The 21,805-nt window shown below is 42.9% G+C and overlaps 1 protein-coding gene and 1 long non-coding RNA gene across 2 annotated transcripts in view; one reads left to right on the top strand and one right to left on the bottom strand.

Annotated features, from left to right (window-relative positions):
* Positions 1-21,805, bottom strand: part of LOC103241476 (uncharacterized) — a 229,085-nt gene that overhangs the window by 45,477 nt on the left and 161,803 nt on the right. The gene's annotated exons all lie outside the window — the stretch shown is intronic.
* MINDY4B (MINDY family member 4B) overlaps positions 1-21,805 on the top strand; it is a 35,812-nt gene that overhangs the window by 1,624 nt on the left and 12,383 nt on the right. Inside the window, exons 3-10 of the mRNA XM_008008726.3 lie at positions 1,007-1,174; positions 10,366-10,485; positions 11,256-11,347; positions 13,599-13,764; positions 14,318-14,383; positions 19,330-19,400; positions 20,992-21,064; positions 21,704-21,805. The exon at positions 21,704-21,805 is cut by the window's right edge and continues 60 nt beyond it. Coding sequence (XP_008006917.2) covers positions 1,007-1,174; positions 10,366-10,485; positions 11,256-11,347; positions 13,599-13,764; positions 14,318-14,383; positions 19,330-19,400; positions 20,992-21,064; positions 21,704-21,805 — 858 coding nt within the window. The remainder of the gene's footprint in view (positions 1-1,006; positions 1,175-10,365; positions 10,486-11,255; positions 11,348-13,598; positions 13,765-14,317; positions 14,384-19,329; positions 19,401-20,991; positions 21,065-21,703) is intronic.

Genomic DNA, 21,805 nt, shown 5'->3' on the forward strand with positions numbered 1-21,805 from the left:
AAAGCTTCTTGCCTCAAGTACCCTATGATCAAAAGTCTTATTTATGCTAAAACTCTCTTAACCATAGTCTAAATTAGAATGAGAGCAATAATGCTTCTATTTTAGTCTTGGAAGTATTAAATGGAGATATCTATCATTTGGGGGGATAGGACATTAAAAGATAAAACAATCTTGAAAAGAAAAAAAGTCAAGTTATGCTTTACACAAGGTAGGGAAAACCCATTGGCACAAATGTAAAGATTTTCCATTTGATTTACAAAATGCATCTTAGCTGATCAGTAATCTGTGACTTGGATGCTGTGCTTCCGAGATAAGAAAGAATCTTTGCCTCTAGGAATACAGAAAAACTAAGAAGGCAGTTTCCCTCATGTTTCAGCCACCAATAGGACAGATTCATTTCATGACATTAGTATATAAGCTAAGTAAATTTGAAGAGTTGATGCTAATTTACGGTGACATGTCATGAGAATCAGTCAAGAAAAGTGAAAATAAATTTTTTTAAAAGTAGACGGAGGATTTTTTTTTAAGGAAAAAGAACTATTATACTCACTTGTTGGGGAGTAGGAATCTGAAAGAATTAAAAAGAGATAAGCTGACTTCATTTATTGGCCAGTTAACAATGTAATGAGAAACACTTTGTGTAGACTGGAAAGATTCCTTCAAAGTTTATAAAATGTTGTCTTCTCAAAACAAGAGACAGTGACATTTACATTCTTCTCTAAACATAATTTCAAGTCAAGGTCTTGATGGCATTAATTATGTTTCCATAGTTACATTTAACCTCTCCAAGTCACATAAACCCTTATGAGAAACCCCTTTGACACAGACACTGGGATTTTTCTGCCTCTTTTATTGCTATTTATCACAATTTTCAGACATCTTTAAAAGTGAGACAACATTTTCTGAACACTGGTATTTCAGGGAGACAGAGAGAAAGAGAAAATTTAAAACAAGGTCATCACCAGCTCTGTTTGCTTTGTCTTTGGTGGGGGTGGTATTTGCACAGAATCATGAAGGCAACCATATATCTGCTGATGAAAATGAAGATGGAACAGGAATACCTCAGCCCAAAGGACAAGGACATTTGCCATCAAGTGGCCTTTGTTCTATTCCCAACCCCTTTATCATCTCTTCAAAATTGGGCGGCCTTCCTATCTCCCTAGCAATGGCCATGGTAAGTATAGCTTGTCAATTAAACATGAAATGAAACGTAATCTTCCCAAAACAACAAGCCTAGGGAAGCTTATCTGCTGTCATGTGAGAGTATTATTGAAGATAAGACTACAGATGGTTGTTATTGGTAAAAGGAGAATATAATTAAAATGACTTACTTATGGTATTCTTCAAGGACACTGGTGGTAGTACAGCCCTTTCCTCCCAAACTCTGAGTCTCTCTTTATTCACTTCCTCAGTTTGACAGTAACATTTGAGGGAGTGAGTTACATTCAAATAACTCACTATAGAAGGTAGGATAGGATAGACTGTCTAAGTGGCAGACTGTGGAGTGCTGCAAATGCATAAGGCAATGTAGATGTGTAAGAAAGTACCCCGCCTGTATGCATGCAGGAAGGAGAGAGCTGGGGGAACTTGCCAGGCCCTGTCCTGGGCAAGTAGCTAATCTCAAGAAAGAAGCAAGTTTTCTGGGGTTACCAATTAATATGCAGATTTGAAAAGAACATGACATAGTGGCCGGGTGCAGTGGCTTACGCCTGTTATCCCAGCACTTCAGGAGGCTGAGGCGGGCGGATCACGAGGTCAGGAGATCGAGACCATCCTGGCTAACACGGTGAAACCCCGTCTCTACTAAAAAATAGAAAAAATTAGCTGGGCGTGGTGGTGGGCGCCTGTAGTCCCAGCTACTCAGGAGGCTCAGGCAGGAGAACGGCGTGAACCTGGGAGGTGGAGCTTGCAGTGAGCCAAGTTCGTGCCACTGCACTCCAGCCTGGGCGACAGAGCAAGACTCTGTGTCAAAAAAAAAAAAAAAAGAAAGAAAAGAAAAGAACATGACATTTCAGGATCCAAATCACCAGGATCTGTAAGCTACTGGTCCCAGGACCATTTGCTCAATTCAAGACTTCACCAGGGTGGAGGCCAGGGGCTGAGGCAGAGATCCAGCCAGGAGGCAAAACTAAAGGCATCTCATTGAGTCAAATAGGCCAAAGCTGGAGGCAATGCCTTGGCAAATGTCCAAAAGGACCAGATGTCATGGTCAAAAAGATGCCATTGGAAACTGGGGAAGCAGAGGCAACAGTCAAGCCAAGGCAAAAGTACCAGAGAGACTAAGATGCCCCTCCCATTGGATTGCCCTCCAGTGTAGCCCTTGAAATCATAATGAAACTCGGGGCTTCTCAAGACAATTTCCCCATGATCAACCTATCTCCTAAACCTCCACATTACATCCTAGAAGCTCAGGCAGGGACCTCAACTCAGGGCCTTAAGAATGAGAGTTGGAAGAGGGACCTCCTTCCTGAGGACGTGCTGCCACACATGCATGTTTGTAGAAACAACCCAGGACCAGCCTAGGCATCTGGGCAAAGACCAGCAACATTGGCCCTGCAGTCAGGCCTGCCATGTACATTGAGTTGCACAGTTTGTACACTGCACACAAGATCCCAGCTGAGAGGATGCATGAGTACTAAAACCCTTTCCGGGGAAACCACATGAAGCCTAACACAGAGTCTCCATCTGCTTTTTCAGCATGAAAGCTGGTGACCTTGACTACGGTATTTCCAGCTTCGATATAACCTTTCCTTAAGCTCCCTGAGACAGGACACAATCAGATGCAGGGACCACACAGCCCCTGGATTCCTTTTTATCATACAGAACCTCCCAGGCTTCACGGAACAACTTTCTCCACCGTCACACTTGGAGTACAGATGCACTGGGAGGCCTCACTTGCTCTTTCTTGTTGTCGAAAATCTATCTGCCCCAGCTGGGCATGGTGGCTCACACCTGGAATCCCAGCACTTTGGGAGGCTGAGGCAGGTGGATTGCTTGAGGCCAGGAGTTCAAGACCAGCCTGGCCAACATGGCAAAACCCCATCTCTACTAAAAATACAAAAATTAGCCAGGCATGGTGGCACATGCCTGTAGTCCCAGCTACTCAGGAGTCTGAGGCAGGAGAATCACTTGAACCAAGGAGGCAGGGGTTGCAGTGAGCCGGGATCCCACAACTGTACTCTAGCCTGGGCAACCGAGTGAGACTCTGTCAAAAAAAAAAAAAAAAGAAAGAAAATCTATCTGCCTCAATCCACCTTGCTTCCCTCTTTTTGTTCAAATGCCTGAAGTCACAGGAAGATGGGCAGGTCCGCAGAGCTCCCGGAACACTGCACTCAGCTCAGTGGCCTTGAAGCCTCTGGATGGAGCCTTAACTTAATCGCTGTCCTTTCAAGCAATGAAGACAGATAATATGTAATCCTGCCAGGGCCCCCAGGCCTCAGTGATTCTGCTGCCTACACTGTGGTATAGACCAGAAATTAGAGCAACTATCTGCATTTTACTTGACAAGGAAATGTTTTTAATGAAAAACTTTAATAAAAAATGTATTCTTGGCTTCTGCAATGAATTTCTTTGGAGGATGTCACTTTAAAATGTACATGTATCTGAAAAATAGGCTACCTTTTATGTGAAAATGAGAGACAATTATGATTCTATATTGATACTTGCCTGTAAAAGAAGTAATTGCAGAAGGCTTCCTAAAACACAACAGTGGGTACAAGGGAGACACGGGATGGCAGGGCGTCTTCACTGCATACCTTTTTTGTCTCTCTGGATTTTGAACCACATGAATATACCATTTTTTAAACACACACACAAATTTTAAAATTAGAAAAAGCATTCACAGATGTTTGCAAAATCTTCTCATCTTTCTCTGTGTTGGGGAGGTGAAAAACTCTCAGTCTGAAAATTCCCACTTACCTACAAACACAAACAGGATGCAACTGGGGACCGCCCTGTGACTACGCCAAGGTAATGTGCTCCCTTTGGAAAAGGATGGGAGACAAAAGATTTAGAAATGAAGTTGATGGAGTGTTAAGAAAGTCCCAGAAATAGAGATAATTGATTTTTCTTTAAAAAAAATAAATTTGGATTTATTCCCATTATATGGGCCAGATGATCGTGAGTCCTTGAAATAGCAGTAGAATTAATTAAACACATCCTGGGAATTCAGGATGACGAGCTTGGGATTCTAAATATGCTTGTTCTAGGGAGGCAGTTTGGAAGCTTGACCAATTCTAATCGATGTTTCAGCAGTGCAGCCACCTGGCAAATTGTCAGAGCTATTGAATCCTAATACCACTCCAGAATGCCTTTTGCTGTCATTCTGCTATTCTTTTCTCTTCTCTGTTTGGATTAGGGATGCATGGCATTTCCTGACATTGGCACACACTGTCTCTTTGCTGGGAATCTTCTCTGAAAGTGGGGGTAGGGTAAAGCACCCTACGCACCTTTGCTTTCCTTAACTCTCCTGTTTCTCACCTTTTGCTGCCCTCTTTCCGATACTACAGCTTTCTTCCTTCCCCTAACCTGATATCTTTGAACATATGTGGTGGAACAAACTCTGGCCAAGGCTGCTGGCTCAGGTGAAATCGTGGGAAAGATGAGCATTGTCTCTAGGCTCTTCCACCAGCCCCACCTAATGATCTTCCTTTTCTCCAGGGCAGTTTTGCACCCTCTCCCACTCCCAGGCCCTTTTCTGGACTCAGCCTTGAACACATTTCTGTAGCTGCAATATCATCCAGAAGAATCATAGTAAAAATGTAATACCAAGAGACCAAAGTATTCTGGAGAGACTCGAATGAATGAAGCTCTAAAATGGGATAATAGGCAGGGTGTGCTTTATGGGAGAAAGAAGCACAGCCTGGTGAACTCCCATAAAGTCTAGCTCATAGATGGGTCTTGATAGGTGCGAATTAATTAATTCAGTGCCTCTGGATAATCCTCTAGTGCACCTCAGGCTAGAGTAGGGGTGTCCTTCGTGTGCCCCTCCAGATGCATGGTCCACTCTTCTTCAACCTACTCTCTGCCCAGTAGAGAGGTTGACCTGTAGCAAGACTGACCTCCATCAGCAGGGTGCCCTCCTCCTTTGGCTTCCTGTTGAGTTTGAGCAATGGTGAGCCCTGAAAGTAAACTGAAGGGAGGGAAGGGAAGAGAAGTCGGGTTGCTTGTGGCTAACTGAGTCCCTCTCCTCTCATGGCAGTCCCTTCCCCAGGACTCTCTCCTTTCTGGTTCAAGTCACCATTCCTTTGTGTGCTCCTTCAGGTCTGGGGGTCATAATGACTTCCCACTGTTGCTGGGACACTGCATTAGCCATTGTGGTGTCACCACACCCAGCCCACATCTTTATAAATAGTCGCTGTCTTAAATGTTCCTCAAATTAATTATCTGACTTGAGAATGCCATCTGTTTCCTGCTGGGACGCTGGCTGGTACAAGTTGAAAGGCTTGCATTTGGGTCCTGGCACTGTCATTTACTATATACGTGACCTTGCATGTGCCACTTAGCTGATCTAGGCCTCTAGTCCTTTCACTGTAAAATGAAAGAGTCAAATTAGAATTTTAAAAATTCAACAAATAGCTATTTTGAGCCTACTACATACTAGGCAGTATGCCAGTTGCTAAGAAATTGATGGTGAACATGATGGAACCAAGAGTCCACTACTCTGTTAGTTGGTCTAGGATAGAAATGTCTCCTTAGAACATCTTGGAATCTCTGATTCCATGATGGTCTAGTAATTCCTAAGGCAAGACGAGATTTAGGGAAGGAGCTTTAAAGTGGATTAGTCTACCTCAAGTTAGGGGTGGGCAGGTGGTCACAGGGACGCTCTAAACCCAGGGACAAAGTACAAGGCAGTCAGGGTAAGAACATGAAACCTGTTGGAAAGAGTGATTCAGGGCCTCTATCTTTGAATGTGTGTATAAAATGTGTGTGTGTAAATTATGATCACCATCACTGTCATCATAGCAATCAAATGGAACAAAGTGCCAGGAAAGAAAGGAATTCTTCCCAAATATAGAATACTGGCAATGCACAAAGAGAAAAACTATAAACCATGTTTGATTATGTTAATAATAATCATGGCAGCCACTTATGAGGACCATTTACCATCTGTTTCTAGTTACTAGACAGCACAACAGCACATGTAATTATGTGTCAGGTTAATCTCATTATAAATAATATCTGATATTTGAAAGTAAATTTTACACAAGTAAGTTGGGTCATCTTTGTCACACTGGCCAATAGGGCCTGGCCAGAGAGACCTGTGGCTTCTCTGTTCTTAGGCCTCCTCAGAGGGACAGTTGGAGAGAGAAGCTTCTAAGTTGGAGGTGGGAACTGGCAACAGAAACAAGAGTGTGGTTTGGCTTGCAGAACTTTTAAAATTGAATTTAAAATCTAAGCCTTCTTAGTCTCAACGGTCTTAATCTTCCACATTTATACACAGCTTTTCCTCTCTTATTGCTGCCAGTCTCTGGTCTTTTTCCATCTGTGTTGGGACTTTCTTCCATACGGCACAAGATGTTCCCGTGTAGACAGGCTGTGTTTTCACAAAGGTAATAACACCCTACATTTACTTAGCACTTATGGTTCCCAAAGCCCTTTGCCATGCTTCTCTTTCAATAATAGCCAGGATGTGGACCAAGCAGGGGTTACCCCATTTCTGGATAAATAAATTAAGTCTAGAGAGGTTCAGTAATTTGTCCAAGTTCACATGGTCCATAAGGAGCAGAACTGGGGCTTCTTTGCCCCTGAGTCGGGAGCAGTCTTTCTGTGCTGTGCAATCTCAATGTCAGGGATACATTTTCTATTCATTTTCAATGCCTGTCCTGGGGATGTTCTGGGTCTAGGGTTCTCTTTGGCCATAGCACACACTAAGTCTGTGTCTTCCAGAGCAGCCTGTGTGACTGTTCGCTGTCTCTCCTTGAAGTGCTGTTGCATTGAGACACAGAACACATAGTTTTTCTTCAAGTGGGTCCTTGCTCACCCTGAAATGCACCTGCCCCCTTTTCTTGATAGAGACAACCTTTTCTTTTGAGGGTGGAAGTAGAGATGGCCAGGAAATAAATTCTAACCTTAAACCAGCCCCTGGGCCAACATAGGAAGAATGTTATAGATGCATGCTTCTCCTGCGTCTTTCCTTTTTAGAAACCAGTAGAGCCTGCTCTTGGGGCCTGCTCCATGCACAGCTGGGAAGAGGCACCTCAGCTCTGGGCCTATTGAGCTCCATGTTCCGTTTGTCCACATTCTTTGAATGGCTGCAAGTGCCTGAATATGATATTCAAAGTCATCCAGGGTCAGGCCCAGGGTGCTTTGCAATCTGAGCTTCTACTTTTCTTCCTACCCCTTGGCCTACACACACACACACACACACACACACACACAGAGTTCCAGTCACATTGAACACTTACTCCTCATCCAAGGACACCCCAGGTACTGATGTGTGCACGTTTGCAGATCTTTCTGTCTGGCCAGCCTCCCCTCTGTTACAGGTAACAGGCTGGTGTGTGGCATGTTCCAGAGTGTGAGATGTGTGTCTGTGCTGGAACAGGGGGATATCTGGTGCTTCTAGGGATATGGCATTAAGTAACGTGTTACATATCATTGAGTTACTTAGTGAGAAAGTGATCCCCTTCTCCACTCTGACAGGTCAGAGAGAAGGACAGTACAGTAAAGAGCAGTACACATTCACACCTCTTTAATTCTTCTTACCTCCCTTTTAAATTATTAAGAGTACAAGGCCCGGTCACAGCTTTCACAGGCAGCAGTTTCTAGCTGTAATTTATAACATTGTTTTATTTTCATTATATTTTTATCATGTGTGGCAAATGATTTTGATTTCCATTTAAGGAAGTTATATAAAGTGTCCTTCTTAAATAAATAGTTTCTAAGTTATAAAATATGTCCCAAGCTAGTGAAAAGTATTAATGAGAGATTTCACCCCCCTGCCACCTCCACTAGAACAGGTGCTGGTGTCCACGGCTGAGACACCCACAGACAGTTCACGTCACAGGACTTTTGTGCAGGCAACCCTCAATACTGGCCAGGAGCCTGGTAGACTTGCTGGGTGGCAAGAGAAATAAGAATCACTGCAGCTCTCAGGAAGCCACATCCATAGGAAAAGGGGAGAGTACTACATCAAGGGAACACCCTGTGGGACAAAAGAATCTGAACAACAGCCTTCAGCCCTAGACCTTCCTTCTGACAGAGTCTACCCAAATGAGAAGGAACCAGAAAATCGACTCTGTTAATATGACAAAACAAGGTTTTTTAACACCCGCCCCCCCCCCCAAAAAAAAATCACAGTAGCTCACCAGCAATGGACCCAAAATGAGAATAAATTCCTGATTTACCTGAAAAAGGATTCAGGAGGTTGGTTATTAAGCTAATCAGAGAGGCACCAGAGAAAAGCAAAGCCCAATATAAGGAAATCCAAAAAATGATACAAGAAGTGAAGGGAGAAATATTCAAGGAAATAGATCACATAAATAAAAAACAATCAAAACTTCAAGAAACAACGGACACACTTCTAGAAATGCAAAATGCTCTGGAAAGTCTCAGCAATAGAATTGAACAAGTAGACGATGTCTTCAGCTCTCGAAGACAAGGTCTTCAAATTAACCCAATCCAACAAAGACAAAGAAAAAGAATCCGAGAATATGAACAAAGCCTCCAAGAAGTCTGGGATTATGTTAAGACCAACCCTGAGAATAATCAACATTCCTGAGAAAGAAGAGAAATCTAGAAGTTTGGAAAACATATTTGGGGGAATAATAGAGGAAAATTTCCCCAGTCTTGCTAGAGATCTAGACATCCAAATGCAAGAAACACAAATACCTGGGAAATTCATTGCAAAAAAAGCATCACCTAGGCACATTGTCATCAGGTTGTCTCAAGTTAAGATGAAGGAAAGAATCTTAAGAGCTGTAAGACAAGGCCAGGTGTGGTGGCTCACGCCTGTAATCCCAGCACTTTGGGAAGCTAAGACAGGCAGATCACCTGAGGTCAGTAGTTCAAGAACAGCCTGGCCAACATCGCGAAACCCTGTCTCTACTAAAAACACAAAAATGAGCCAGGTGTGGTGGCACACACCTGTAATCCCAGCTACTCAGGAGGTTGAGGCAGGAGAATCACTTGAACCCAGAGGCTGAGGTTGCAGTGAGCCAAGATCATGACACTGTACTCCAGCCTGGGCAGCAGAACGAGACTCTGTCTCAAAACAAAATGAGCTGTGAGACCAAAGCACCAGGTAACCTATGAAGGAAAACCTCTCATATTAACAGCAGATTTCTCAGCAGAAATCCTACAAGCTAGAAGAGACTGGGGTCCTATCGTCAGCCTCCTCAAGTATTAATTAGATAATGATTGGTACACCAAAATGATAGAAATCATAAAGATGACACATACATGATTAAAGTAGGGCAGGTGTTAAGAGAATGGGTAAAAACCCTGCTGTGTCTACTAACTGGGTGAACAAAGGCAAATCCTCTAACTTCTTTGGCCTTCGGTTCCCTCATCTGGATAAAAGCTGGATAACAGCACCTACCTCATAAAATTAAATGAAGGGAATAAATGGGAAGTACTTATCCTAGTGCTTGGTGCATAGAAAATGCTCAGTAAATGCTAGATGCCATTGACCAGCCTCATTCAAATGCCAGCTCTTCCATGAAGCCTTCCTGAGTACTTCAGTCAGAAGTTCTGTCTCCTCTGTTTTCTCATAGTACTTTTCACTTATCCTATGGAAAGTCACATGTTCTGTCTTGTACATAGCTGTGGGGTATCAGACTTTTTACATAACTATATCCCACACAAGACCGTGCATTTAGTACATGCCAAATGATCAATCAGTCTTTGATTTTGAATAGATTCTGTTTTTTTCATACATTTGGTTTATAAAGTCTTGTTCCCATTTTTCTGGAAAGTTGTAAAACATCCTCTGGAATCTCAATGTGCTGCAGAGTATAGGAAAACCTCAAAGACCCTGGGACTGAGAGAATGCTTGTTTAAATCGCTACTGTACCAGGCTGGAAACATGAGATCCTGCCTGTTCCTTTTTTCTGGAGTGAGAGACAAAAGCCCAAAGATGGGAGAGGCAGGGGTTACAAGTCATGGCTATGGGGCAAGAGCTGTAGGCACAGAGCAGCCACGGTGAACTACAAGGTAGATGGCTGGAAAAGGAAGGAGAGACACGAGGGACAAAGGTTGTCTAGTGTCTTCTGCTCTGGACTTCAGACAGTTAAAACCGGGGACTAGAGTAATATGTAAACCTGAATGTAGAAGGGAACGAGGCCCACCTCCTTGACCCCACCATGAGGAATATGTCTAGGAAGAATTCTCTTTGTTTGAATCATTTCTTTTCCCTCTTTTCAGAAGCTGCGGCAGATCCTGTTTGGAAACACAATCCATGTCTTCAGCTATAACTGGAAAAAGGCCTGTTTCAGGTTCCATGATCCTTCTTCTGAACTAGCTTTCACTTTGGAAGTGGGAAAGGTAGTAGACAGTTTATAATTTTAAAAAATCTTAATCCCATGTTCCTTATCCATATATCCTTCCTGTCCACATCCATGTAAATGCATGTTTTCATTATAATCATATGCAGAAATATATTTATAAAGTTTAACCTTAAATGATAATAGACTATTTAAAATTACTTTGTAACAAACCTGAAAATCTGATATGGGCCAGGTGCGGTGGCTCACACCTGTAATCCCAGCAGTTTGGGAGGCTGAGGCGGGTGGATCACCTGAAGTCAGGAGTTCCAGACCAGCCTGGCCAACATGGCAAAACCATGTCTCTTCTAAAAATACAAAAATTAGCTGGGTGTGGTGGTGCACGCCTGTAATCCCAGCGACTCGGGAGGCTGAGGTAGGAGAATTGCTTGAACCTGGGGGGCAGAAATTGCAGTGAGACAAGGGCAGGCCACTGTACTCCAGCGTGGGAGACGGAGCAAGACTGTGCCTAAAAAAAAAAAAAAAAAAAAAAAAAAAACTGATATGAAGCAGGGACAAGGTGAAGGCAGGATGGAGGAAGACATACATCCCCAGTCACCAGTCCACAGGTCTCCACAAAGATGCTAGGCATTGCAGAATCTAGCCCAGCCACAGCACCAGCCACGGCCACAGGGAGGAGTGGCACAAATATAGCATGGTGTCCCTTCACAAAGCTCGAGGGGATACCAGGAGGGAAAAGCCTGCAGAGAAGAATAGATAACATTGATTTCCAAGAGTTCTTCACCTCATCATTCATTCTCCTCATTTCAGGGAGGGGCCCGAAGCATCCTGATGGCTGTGCAAGGATCCATCATCAAATACTTGTTGTTTACCAGGAAAGGAAAAGACTGTAACTTTGGCAGGTAAGAGGACTGTGAGAAGTACTTGAATTACCCATTTCACTAGAATCTTTACATGCTAAATAATCATAACTGAAAAATTCAGGTTGTCACAGAAAGGAAATCTACCTCCTAAGACAGAAATGGCCCTGTCTGTCCCACAGAGGCTGGATTCCGCTACTGGGAAGGGCTCTGCTGGCGTCATTCTGAATGTTCAGTTGCAGAGATAATGTTGACAGGCTTTATGCTCTACTGCAGACCATGCTGTTAGGTAGAATTAAGCACCAGGTCTCAGGTGGACCTACTTGTCCATATTTGATGGAAAGCGCTAACCTAATAATTAGGGAAGAACAAAGGGATGATATAAAAATCCGATAAGCGATCAATCCTCCTTTTTTTTTTTTTTTTTTTTTTTTTTTTTTTGGCAATGAAGGCTCTTGTTCCCCAGGCTGGAGTGCAATGGCATGATCTTGGCTCACTGCAACCTCTGCCTCCCAGGTTCAAGTGATTCTCCTGCCTCAGCCTCCTGAGTAGCTGGGATTACAGGCACCTGCCACCACACGTGGCTAATTTTTTTTTTCTTTTCTTTTTTAGTCGAGACAGGGTTTCACCATGTTAGCCAGGCTGGTCTCAAACTCCTGACCTCAGGTGATCAGCCTGCCTCGGCCTCCCAAAGTGCTGGGATTACAGGTGTGAGCCACTGTGCCTGACCAATCCTCCATTTAACCAGGCTGATAAGGTATGATGTTTGGTTTTTGTCTATTTTTAAAGGTCAGCTCAAGTTTATTCAAATTACTTTATTCTTAGAAGTTAACAAACCCCTGTCATGTGCAAAGCCGTATGCTAGATATTAGAGGAAATATAAATACTTCTGCCCTCAGGCGGGTAAAGTTATTACCCTCAAGGACGAACTAAATGTATAATATATTCTAAGACTGTGAACTGCCAGTTTCCCCAGAAGCAGAGCCCATGATGGGGATACTTAACACAAGTGATTTATTAAGGGAGTGCCCTTGGGAGAGAAAACCATAAGGGAGTGAGGGAAGCAGGACAGGGAAGGGGAAGCTGAGGAAGACTGTGGCTTCCAGCAATGTCAGTCTGATGCCATGGGAGCTCGGGTGCATGGATTGCACTGCGGAGCCTGCCCCTCTTCAGATGAAGGAGCAGGCCTTCTGTACCTCTTGCTCCAATGAGGCACTGGCTGTGGGCCATCCTTAGGGAGGAGGCATAACTCCTGGTCACTTCTGGGCAAGGTGGCTTCCATCCTTCAGAGAAAGTAGAAAAGGGGGAGCCACAGTACCCAAAGTAGCTGGGGGATGAGTCCATCTCCTAAGTAAAATGAATCACAGGGAATTCAAATGGAACACATACATTTGCCACATAAAGGTAAGGCACTTAGCACAGCACTGTACCTGGCCTATGGCAAATATTAAACAAATGTGAACAAGTAACTACGTCTGTAGACACGCTGCACAAAGCCTTCCTGAGCCCCCAGTCACAATGTCTCTACTTCCCATGTTTTCTCATAGCACTCTGTTATTCTCATTCTATCTTGCAATATGGTTTTGGAGTATTAGGCTCCTTGACTCTTTTTTTTTTTTTTTTTTTTTTTTTCCTGAGATGGAGTCTCACTCTGTCACCCAGGCTGGAGTGCAATGGCGTGATCTCAGCTCACTGCAACCTCTGACTGCCGGGTTCAAACCATTCTCCTGCCTCAGCCTCCCGAGAAGCTGGGACTACAGGTGCCTGCCACCTCGCCCGGCTAATTTTTGTATTTTTAGTAGAGATGGGGTTTCGCCATGTTGGCCAGGCTGGTCTTAAACTCCTAACCTCAAGTTATCCACCTGCCTCAGCCTCCCAGAGTACTGGGATTACAAGCATGAGCCACAGCTCCCAACTTTTTGTTACTCATTTCTGTATCACCACAGAGCTAGATGGATTGTATAAATCATTGCTGAGTTAATAAATCAATCTTTATCACGTGTTTCTTTATAAAGACTACAGTTCTCAATGTTAAGTATTTAAAAAATAAGCAGAGTAAAGGTCTCCCACTGTGTAAAGACTGGCTCCCACTTCTTGGGAAGGCTACACAGACCCTCAGTGTATTCAATGCAGTATAAAAGTCAAGGGGAGGAACTTGGGAACCAGGTGAGCTGGGTATAAGTCACTGCTCTCTGACTTTGAAGATGAATGACCAGGAGCAAATTACTTCACATCTCTGTAGCTAGGTGATGTTCATTCCAATGGTTTCCTACTCCTGCCTTCTGCATTATAGCTTATGTGAAATAAGCAAGAAGGAGCAGGAGCAAGCCCTGGCTGCAGCGCTTGCTGGCATCCTGTGGGCTGCAGGAGCAGCTCAGAAGGCCACCATCTGTCTTGTCTCTGACGACACTTACATAGCGTCGACTCCGGACTACTCTGTGGACAATTTCACTGAGCGAGTAAGTGCAGTCCTCCCTGTCCTGGCAGATGAAAGGCCAATGAAGCCTGAACATGTAATAGACTTACCATGGATACGCATGTGGGACCCCATCCATGCTCCTGATGTGACCGGAGGTGCCTTCCAAAGAGGCAGGTACCAAGGGCTATAAGTGATCCAAGCAGACAAAACAGAGAGTCCTATTGTAAATTCCTCCTTCTGGAATTCACCAGGATCAAGGATATCTCCCATCTGAAATAATCATAAATGGTATTTCCATATCCACTGTCTGAAAGACAGCTAAATTTCACCTATTAGGAGAAAACCTCTTTCTAGTTTTACTGCTCAAGATATTACATGATTTTAAACTGAGGAATGTAAAAGTGATGCTGGTAGCTACCCAGTTTCACTGTGTATGTTTTGCATGGCCTTGTGTAAGATAATATGTCAGTTTTTAGTAATGTGATTATGCAATGAAACAAAAAACCTACTTGCAGTAATAACAGTGAGTTGACATCTCTTAGATGTAACTTTCATCTTCCTTTTCATTTTTATCTTCTGTTCCTGATTTATAGCTCCAGCTGTTTGAATTTTTAGAGAAAGAAGACGCTGAGAAATTCATCTATGATCACTTACAATGTGTAAGTGTTTAAGTGTTGAGATAATTCCTTTACGTTACCTGATCTTACAGGGATCCTCTTCCTTTTATAAAGTCTGTTTCTAATGATGCCTGTTAAGAAAACCAGGTCATTTTGAGGGCCAAGAAAGGGCAGAATTAGAGCACAAAAAATATCTGCCTCTTCCTCCTCATAACCTAAAAAGAGGCCAGATCACACACAGACCCACTCACAAATGCATCTTTTCTTTGGTTTATCAAGACCAGAGAATAATACTTCAGAGAGTATATACCAGTATTTCTTTTGCAGCAAGAGAGAATGTTAAAGCAGGCCTGTCTCTTCTAATGAATAGAAAACAAAAATGGTGAGCAAATAAAATAAAATAACGTTCTTGTTTAAGCTGCCAAAATGACCATTCACATGGACTCCAAGTAAGTGGCTTCTTGAAAAGGTGGTCCTGTTTCACCTGTCTATAAGCACCTTCCATACAGTGTCCTCCACTGCAATGATTCTTCCCTACCCCCAGGGTGGAAAGGGGACAAAGAAGGGTGCAGTGATGATAGAAAATGAAAGACATTTTTAAGAATCCTCTGTGGAGAAAGAAATAAGAGCTGATTTTCTGAAAAATCAGAAACCTACAATGTGAAAGCAGAGGGCAATTAGCAGGATAACCATGAAGTGATACAACTGTTCATTGCACGGAGCAGGGAAATGTGATCTCGTAGGTCTGTTGTTAACTTGTGTGATAGGCAGAGGACTAGTCTCCCTAAAGACGTCCAAACTCTATACCCAGAACTTGTGAATAAGTTACATTACATGGCAAAGCGGAATTAAGGTTGTTAGTCAGCTGACTTTAAAATAGGGGAAGGATCCTGGATGACCCAGGTGGGCCCGGTGGAATCACAAAGGTCATTAATATAGAAGAGGAAGCAAAAGAGGAAGTCAGAGAGAAGTGTTAGGAGAAGAGTGCCCCCTGCCATTGCTGGCTTGAATCCGCTTTGATGATGGAAGAGGAGAGCCATGAGCCAAGGAATGTGGGCAGGGCCTTTAGAAACTGGTAAGGACTAGGAAACAGATTCTTCTCTAGCGTTGCTAGAAGGAAAGCTGCCCTGCTGACATCTTGATTTTAGCTCATTAAAACCCATTTCAAACTTCTGACTTCTAGAACTGTAAGATCATAAATCTGTAGTGTTTAAGCTATTAAATTTATGGTAATTTGTTACAGCAGTAATATGAACCTAGTAAAACCTGTATGATAGATTTTAAGTACCTGACATGAAATGTTGAGCTAGAAGCCTGCTTAGGGATTCTTTGTTGTGGGCAGGAGACACTGAATGGGATTACACAGATATAGAGGATCCATTTAAGAAATGACCCTTTCAATGGCCGGGCGCGGTGGCTCAAGCCTGTAATCCCAGCACTTTGGGAGGCCGAGACGGGCGGATCACGAGGTCAGGAGATCGAGACCATCCTGGCTAACCTGGTGAAACCCTGTATACAAAAAATACAAAAAACTAGCCGGGCGAGGTGGCGGGCGCCTGTAGTCCCAGCTACTCGGGAGGCTGAGGCAGGAGAATGGCGTAAACCTGGGAGGTGGAGCTTGCAGTGAGCTGAGATCCGGCCACTGCACTCCAGTCTGGGTGACAGAGCGAGACTCCGTCTCAAAAAAAAAAAAAAAAAAAAGAAATGACCCTTTCAGCAAAAAGAGGCAAACCCCTCCCTCTCTGTCTTCCATCTCAACCCAAATCTGGGAGAGTCTGACTCCATAGGAAGAACCCCCTCCCAACCCACATCTGCAAGAAATTCTTAAACGTAGCCACCCTTGAGATCAGAGGATCAGAGCTGAAGTTATACACAGGCTTTCCTAGTCAAAGACTAAGGGTTGAGCTTGAGCTGGAATAATCCAGGCCCTACACAGAAGTGGACTCTGCAACACAGATGGGCTTGGCATGAGGGCTAAACATTACCTTAGCCACACTGGGGAAGGGCTGATACCATTTCCTGAGTGAGGGGAACTTCATGGTATATATATATTCCTCTCAAGGAGCTCCCCTAGATAGATAGGGCCGCACATTGTGATCAGCACCCCATCCAGAACTTTACCAAACCACCTCACTATCAAAATGCATCAATCTTGTGTCTCGCTCCATTTGGCAGAGATCTCAAGCTAGAGGTCTGAGGGCTACCGATGAGCAGCAAATCTTTTGTTATGGGTTGAATTGTGTCCCCCCAAAATGATATGTTGACGTTCTAACCCCCTACCCTGGTACTTGTGAATATGGATCTTATTGAAAATAAGGTCTTTTAGATGTAATCAAGTTGAGATGAGGCCATACTCAATTAGGTTGGGCCCTAATCCAGTGACTGGTATCTTTATAAGAAAAGGAAAAATTTGAACACTGACACACAGGAAGAGCACCATGTGATAATGGAAGCTGAGACCAGAGTGATGCTTCTCCAAGCCAAGGAACGCCGGCAACCACCAGAAACCAGGAAGATGCAAGGAAGGATTCTCCCCGAGGGCCTTCAGAGAGAGCATGGCCCTACTCTTACACCTTGGTTTCAGACTTCTAGCTTCCCAAACTGTGAGAGAATACATTCCTATTGTTTTAAACCATCCGATTTCCTGTAACCTTTTATAGCAACCCCAGGAAACAAACACACCTGTCATATGAGATCAGCAGCATTAGCCCACAGTGTTGCTTTTTACAAATTTGAGTCATTGAATGTCAGAAGTATTCAAGAAATTCCACATAAAAACCTAGATTTTTGACTTTTATCAAAAAATCAGAAAATCTGGCAACACAGGGTCTATATTCTTGCATGTCCTCAATTAGCTGACATAAGAGGCAGCTACCCTCATTAGACAAGTTTTGATAGACTGAATGATGTCCATATCCTAATCCCAGAAACATATTAATACAGTAGTCCATCTTTATTCTTGGTGTTGCTTTCTGCTCTTTCCATTACCCTGGTCACCCGTGGTCCAAAAATGTTAAATAGAATATTCCAGAAATAAGTAATTCATACATTTTAAATTACATGCTATTCTGAGCAGTGTGATGGAATATCTCGCCATCTCACTCCATCCCACCCAGGACATGAATAATCCCTTTGTCCAGTGGACCCACATTGTAGACGCTCCATACCCATTAGTCACTCAGTGGCCTTCCCTGTTATCAGACAGTCATGTTGTGGTATTGCAATGCCTGTGTTCAAGTAACCCTTATTTTACTTAACAGTGGCACCCAAACACAAGAATAGTGCTCCTAGTACATTGCTATAAATGTTCTACACTATTATTATTGTTGTCAATCTATTACCATGCCTAATGTAAAACTTTTTCATGTATATATAGGAAAAATATGTATATATAGGAAATGTATGTATATATAGGTATGTATATATAGGAAAAAACATCATATATACAGGATTTGGTACTATCCATAGTTTGAGGCATCCACTGGATAATGGAACTTATCCCCCATGGATAAGGGAGACTACTGTATGTTACCTAACTGATTGAAGGGATTTGCAGATGATCAAGTTAAAGACCTTGGGGCGGGGGGCGGGGGGGGGGACATTATCCTGGATTATCCAGATGGCCCCAATTAATCAAAAGGGTCTTTATAAGGGAAAGGGGGAGGCAGGAGAGTCAGAGAGATGTGACCAAGGAAGCAGAAGGAGGATGGTTATGTGATGTGGGGCCACTAGCCAAGGAATGAGGATGGCTTCTAGAAGCTGGAAAAGGAAAGGAAAGAGAATCACCCCAAAAACTTCCAGAAGGAACACAGGTTTGTGAGCACTTTGATTTTAGCACAGTGAGACCCATGTTGGATTTCTAACCTCCAGAACTGTGAGATAATAAATTCGTGTTGTTTTAAGCCTGTGACACTTTATTACAGCAGCAATAGGAAATCTATACATAAAAGCATCCATTTGCATCAGGCCCCACCCTGCCCCATTTCTCTCACTCATTTCAGTACCTATCTGGCTCCTATGGCACTGGAATTTATTCTGCTACCTGAGGGCCCTGGCCCCTGTCAGGTCACACATAGCAAAATGGATAAATTAATCCATAAAGGGAAAAGCATAGGCATTTTAGCAAAGTCTTCCTAAAGAAGACTTTAAAGATGTTTTAACTCTGCACCTAGAAATCCAGCCAGGGAAGCTACTCTACTTGTCAGCAAGTAGAGTGTTGACATTGAGCTAAATAAAACCAACTGATGAGAGCCCCTGAATGTTTATTAAATAGTTTAGATTCGATCCTAGAGATTGCAAGGCACCTTCAGAAAATTCTAAGCAGAAAAGAAACCTGTCCAAGAAAAGACAGGGGAGAAGTGCATTAGAGAGGGACATATATTAATTTTGCTGTGGATCTAGCATATTCCAAGAACCAAGGAAGGTTCAAATAATTAATTACATCATTTAACTTTTGCAATAAACCTGGAGAAAGGTTCTTTTTATCTGTGATTGTGGATTAGATTGAAACTCAAAGAAGTTAGTAAGTAGGAGTTAGAAAGCAGTAGAACCAAGGTGTATAACTCCAAAGCAAGCTCTACAAAGCCTCTCTGCTCCCCCTCAGTTTAATGGTGCAATGAGAAGGACATGAGGAGAGAAGAGGCTGGATAAGGAGACAGCAGCCAAGGGCAGCAAAGAGCAGCAGTGAAGTGGGCTAGAAAGGATATACTACACCTTGGCCAAGGTTTGAAGAGAATCACACGGTAGAAGTGCAGGACAAAAAGATAAGGTGAGGGCCAAGAGAATGACAGTGCCATTGACAGGCATGAAGCAGGGAAAGAGAATAAATTTGAGAGGAGGAAGACTTAGGGAGGCAGAGGCACTCAATCCTTTCGGCAGCCAGGGGGAAGGAAATTCTGTCAGCCTGTAAATCCTTGAAGTCATACCCACAAATATACGTGTCTGTGTTGCTTTTAGACCAACATACTTTTCTTTTGTTTTCCAAACAGTTCAGAGGGCAAGGAAGTCATGGTGTCATCCTGTTTCTGTACAGCCTGATCTTCTCCAGAACATTTGAAAGGTAAATTCTACAGATGTTTGCACAGGTATTTTCTATAGGATTGGGATCACATAAACAATGTAACCTTGTGTTGAAAAATCTCCATATTGGAAACATGAATGCAATGTTTTTTTCTAGTAGATTCCCTTTTGTTGACATGTCCTTTCCTATAGTTGATTTGGCCATCTTATTGGGCAAGTGGATGTCGTCAGTCAAGTTTGAATCTGTTCTTACAGTACCCTAGTAGGTTTCTCCTTCTTGTGGCTGTAAATATTGGTGGACAACACCAAAGCTTGTTTGTACAAGTTTCATAAATAAATATATTTTATTATTTAGATCCACAATAAGGTATATCCTCAAATATGTATTTTGTCTCTATGATATGCAAAGTTCTGTTCTTGGCACCATGGAAGGCACAAAGAAGAGAAGACATATCACTGCCCTCCTGCAGAGTCCAGGCTGGGAAAGACTAGGGTGTACACAGAGATGCTGGGCAAGTCCCAGGAGGTACCTGATGTGCCAAATGAGATGTAAAAAGAATGAGTCTCTGTGGACTCCAGAGGAGAAAGGGCCCTCTGCTGACAGGGTGGTCAGGGAAGGCTTCAGGAAAGAAATGGACTTTCTTCTGAACCTTGAAAGAAAGGTAACTTCTGGAGAGTCAGAAATAGAGGACTCTCAGGAGGGAAGAATTACAAGTCCTGCAGCAGTGGTCCTGAAGCTTGTCTTTGATATACCACCATCACATTTTTATGGTGTATGTTATCATTCGCTTAATATTAAAAAAAAATACACATTTAAATATCAACCTCTTCCTAAACGTTAATGTCCTTTAAATCATGTACCAGGCTAAAGGGAAATGTATTAAAATAAATATATCATTATTAAAATTCTGAAATGTTCAAGTCTATACCAACTAAAATCATACCACCCTTTGAGAAGCATTATCCTGAGTTGTATCTGATGCCACGATGGTACTCACCATGCTTGACCCAAGTCTTTAAGTCTCATTCACAGAAGGACATAATCTCCAGTTCCATGAATAGATTTGTTCAAGAACACATACAGTTCACATACTAGTACGCAGCAACTCCCCACTAAGTGACAGCAGGAGCCACATTCCACCGTGACCTTATATTGTCAAGGGTGAGACCATGGCCCCTGACATAACAGTGGAAGCTGCCCTTCTGCAGCCAAGAAATGGCCACAGTGGTGTTTTCCATTTGGACAATCTGTTGATATCTGCCTTGAACCAGCACCCTCTGGTGTGGTCATGTGTCACCACCCTGAGCCAAGTGCATTCCTTGTCACACAGAACAAAGAGCTTCTCTACTGAGCCCAGCATCTACCCAGAGCACACACACAGGGATTCTAACATTTGAGACATCTGCACCTTCTCTCTTACCACTTATTACTCGCTTCCCCCAACTGCATCCACCTCTGCAACCCCAGTCCTAGAGGCTTTCCCTGTGAGAGATGGAAAAGTGCAAGTGAGAAACAGTGACTAGGAGAGCCCGTGTTACTGCTGCTTTGTGTTTTGGGGGAAAAGAAGCTACAGGCTCCCGGTGCAATCATTGTCTCTGACTGGATGCCAATGGCTTCTCCCATTCTGCAGGCTTCAAATGGACCTAGATGTCACCACTACTCAGCTGCTACAACCAAATGCTGGAGGCTTCCTGTGCAGGCAGGTGAGCTGGAAGACTCTGCCTTTCTATTGTAGAATCTGAATTAGTTGAATGCCACATGCAGAGTTTGAAAAAGAAAAAAGAAAAACAATCTGAATTAGTCTTGTTTTCTAATTAAATATATTCTCTCCTTAAGTAAAGAGCAATCCAGTTATCTTTGAAAGAGTATGAAGACACTACCCTGGGTTGCGTCAAAATCTACCATCCAATTTTCATAACAGTCCTCCCTAGTTTACCTCTGAGAGCCCTTCATCTCTGAGATCCTAGCAACAGCAGAAAATATCTTGACAAGACCCACCAGGAATCCCTAATAACTGAAAAAAAAGTGCTATAAAAACATCTTAGCTTCATGCTTCTTAAATCACAACCATGGAAAACAACATTTAAAAGAACTATAAAGGGAGGAAGGTATTAAGATGAGAGTGGGGTACAGAGGGAGTCATGGGGTAAGGTTTAAGAAAAAAAGCTAATAAATGATTGTTTTAACTCTACCAAATATTTAGGACATATTTTTCCTGAAATAGGTATGTGATTTCATTCTTTTCACTAAAATAGTAATTTTTAATGATTTTTAAGAGAAAAAATTAAGTCATTGTTTCATTGCTACCTAAAACGTAAATATCTGTAAAATATGCTCTCTAGGCAGTTCTGAACATGATTTTAACTGGAAGAGCAAGTCCCAATGTCTTCAATGGCTGTGAGAAAGGAAGGTCTCAGGAAACACTACATGGAGTCTTGACCCGC

The sequence above is a fragment of the Chlorocebus sabaeus genome, chromosome 15 (assembly GCF_047675955.1).
Source record: "Chlorocebus sabaeus isolate Y175 chromosome 15, mChlSab1.0.hap1, whole genome shotgun sequence".
NCBI classification, from domain to species: Eukaryota; Metazoa; Chordata; class Mammalia; order Primates; family Cercopithecidae; genus Chlorocebus; species Chlorocebus sabaeus.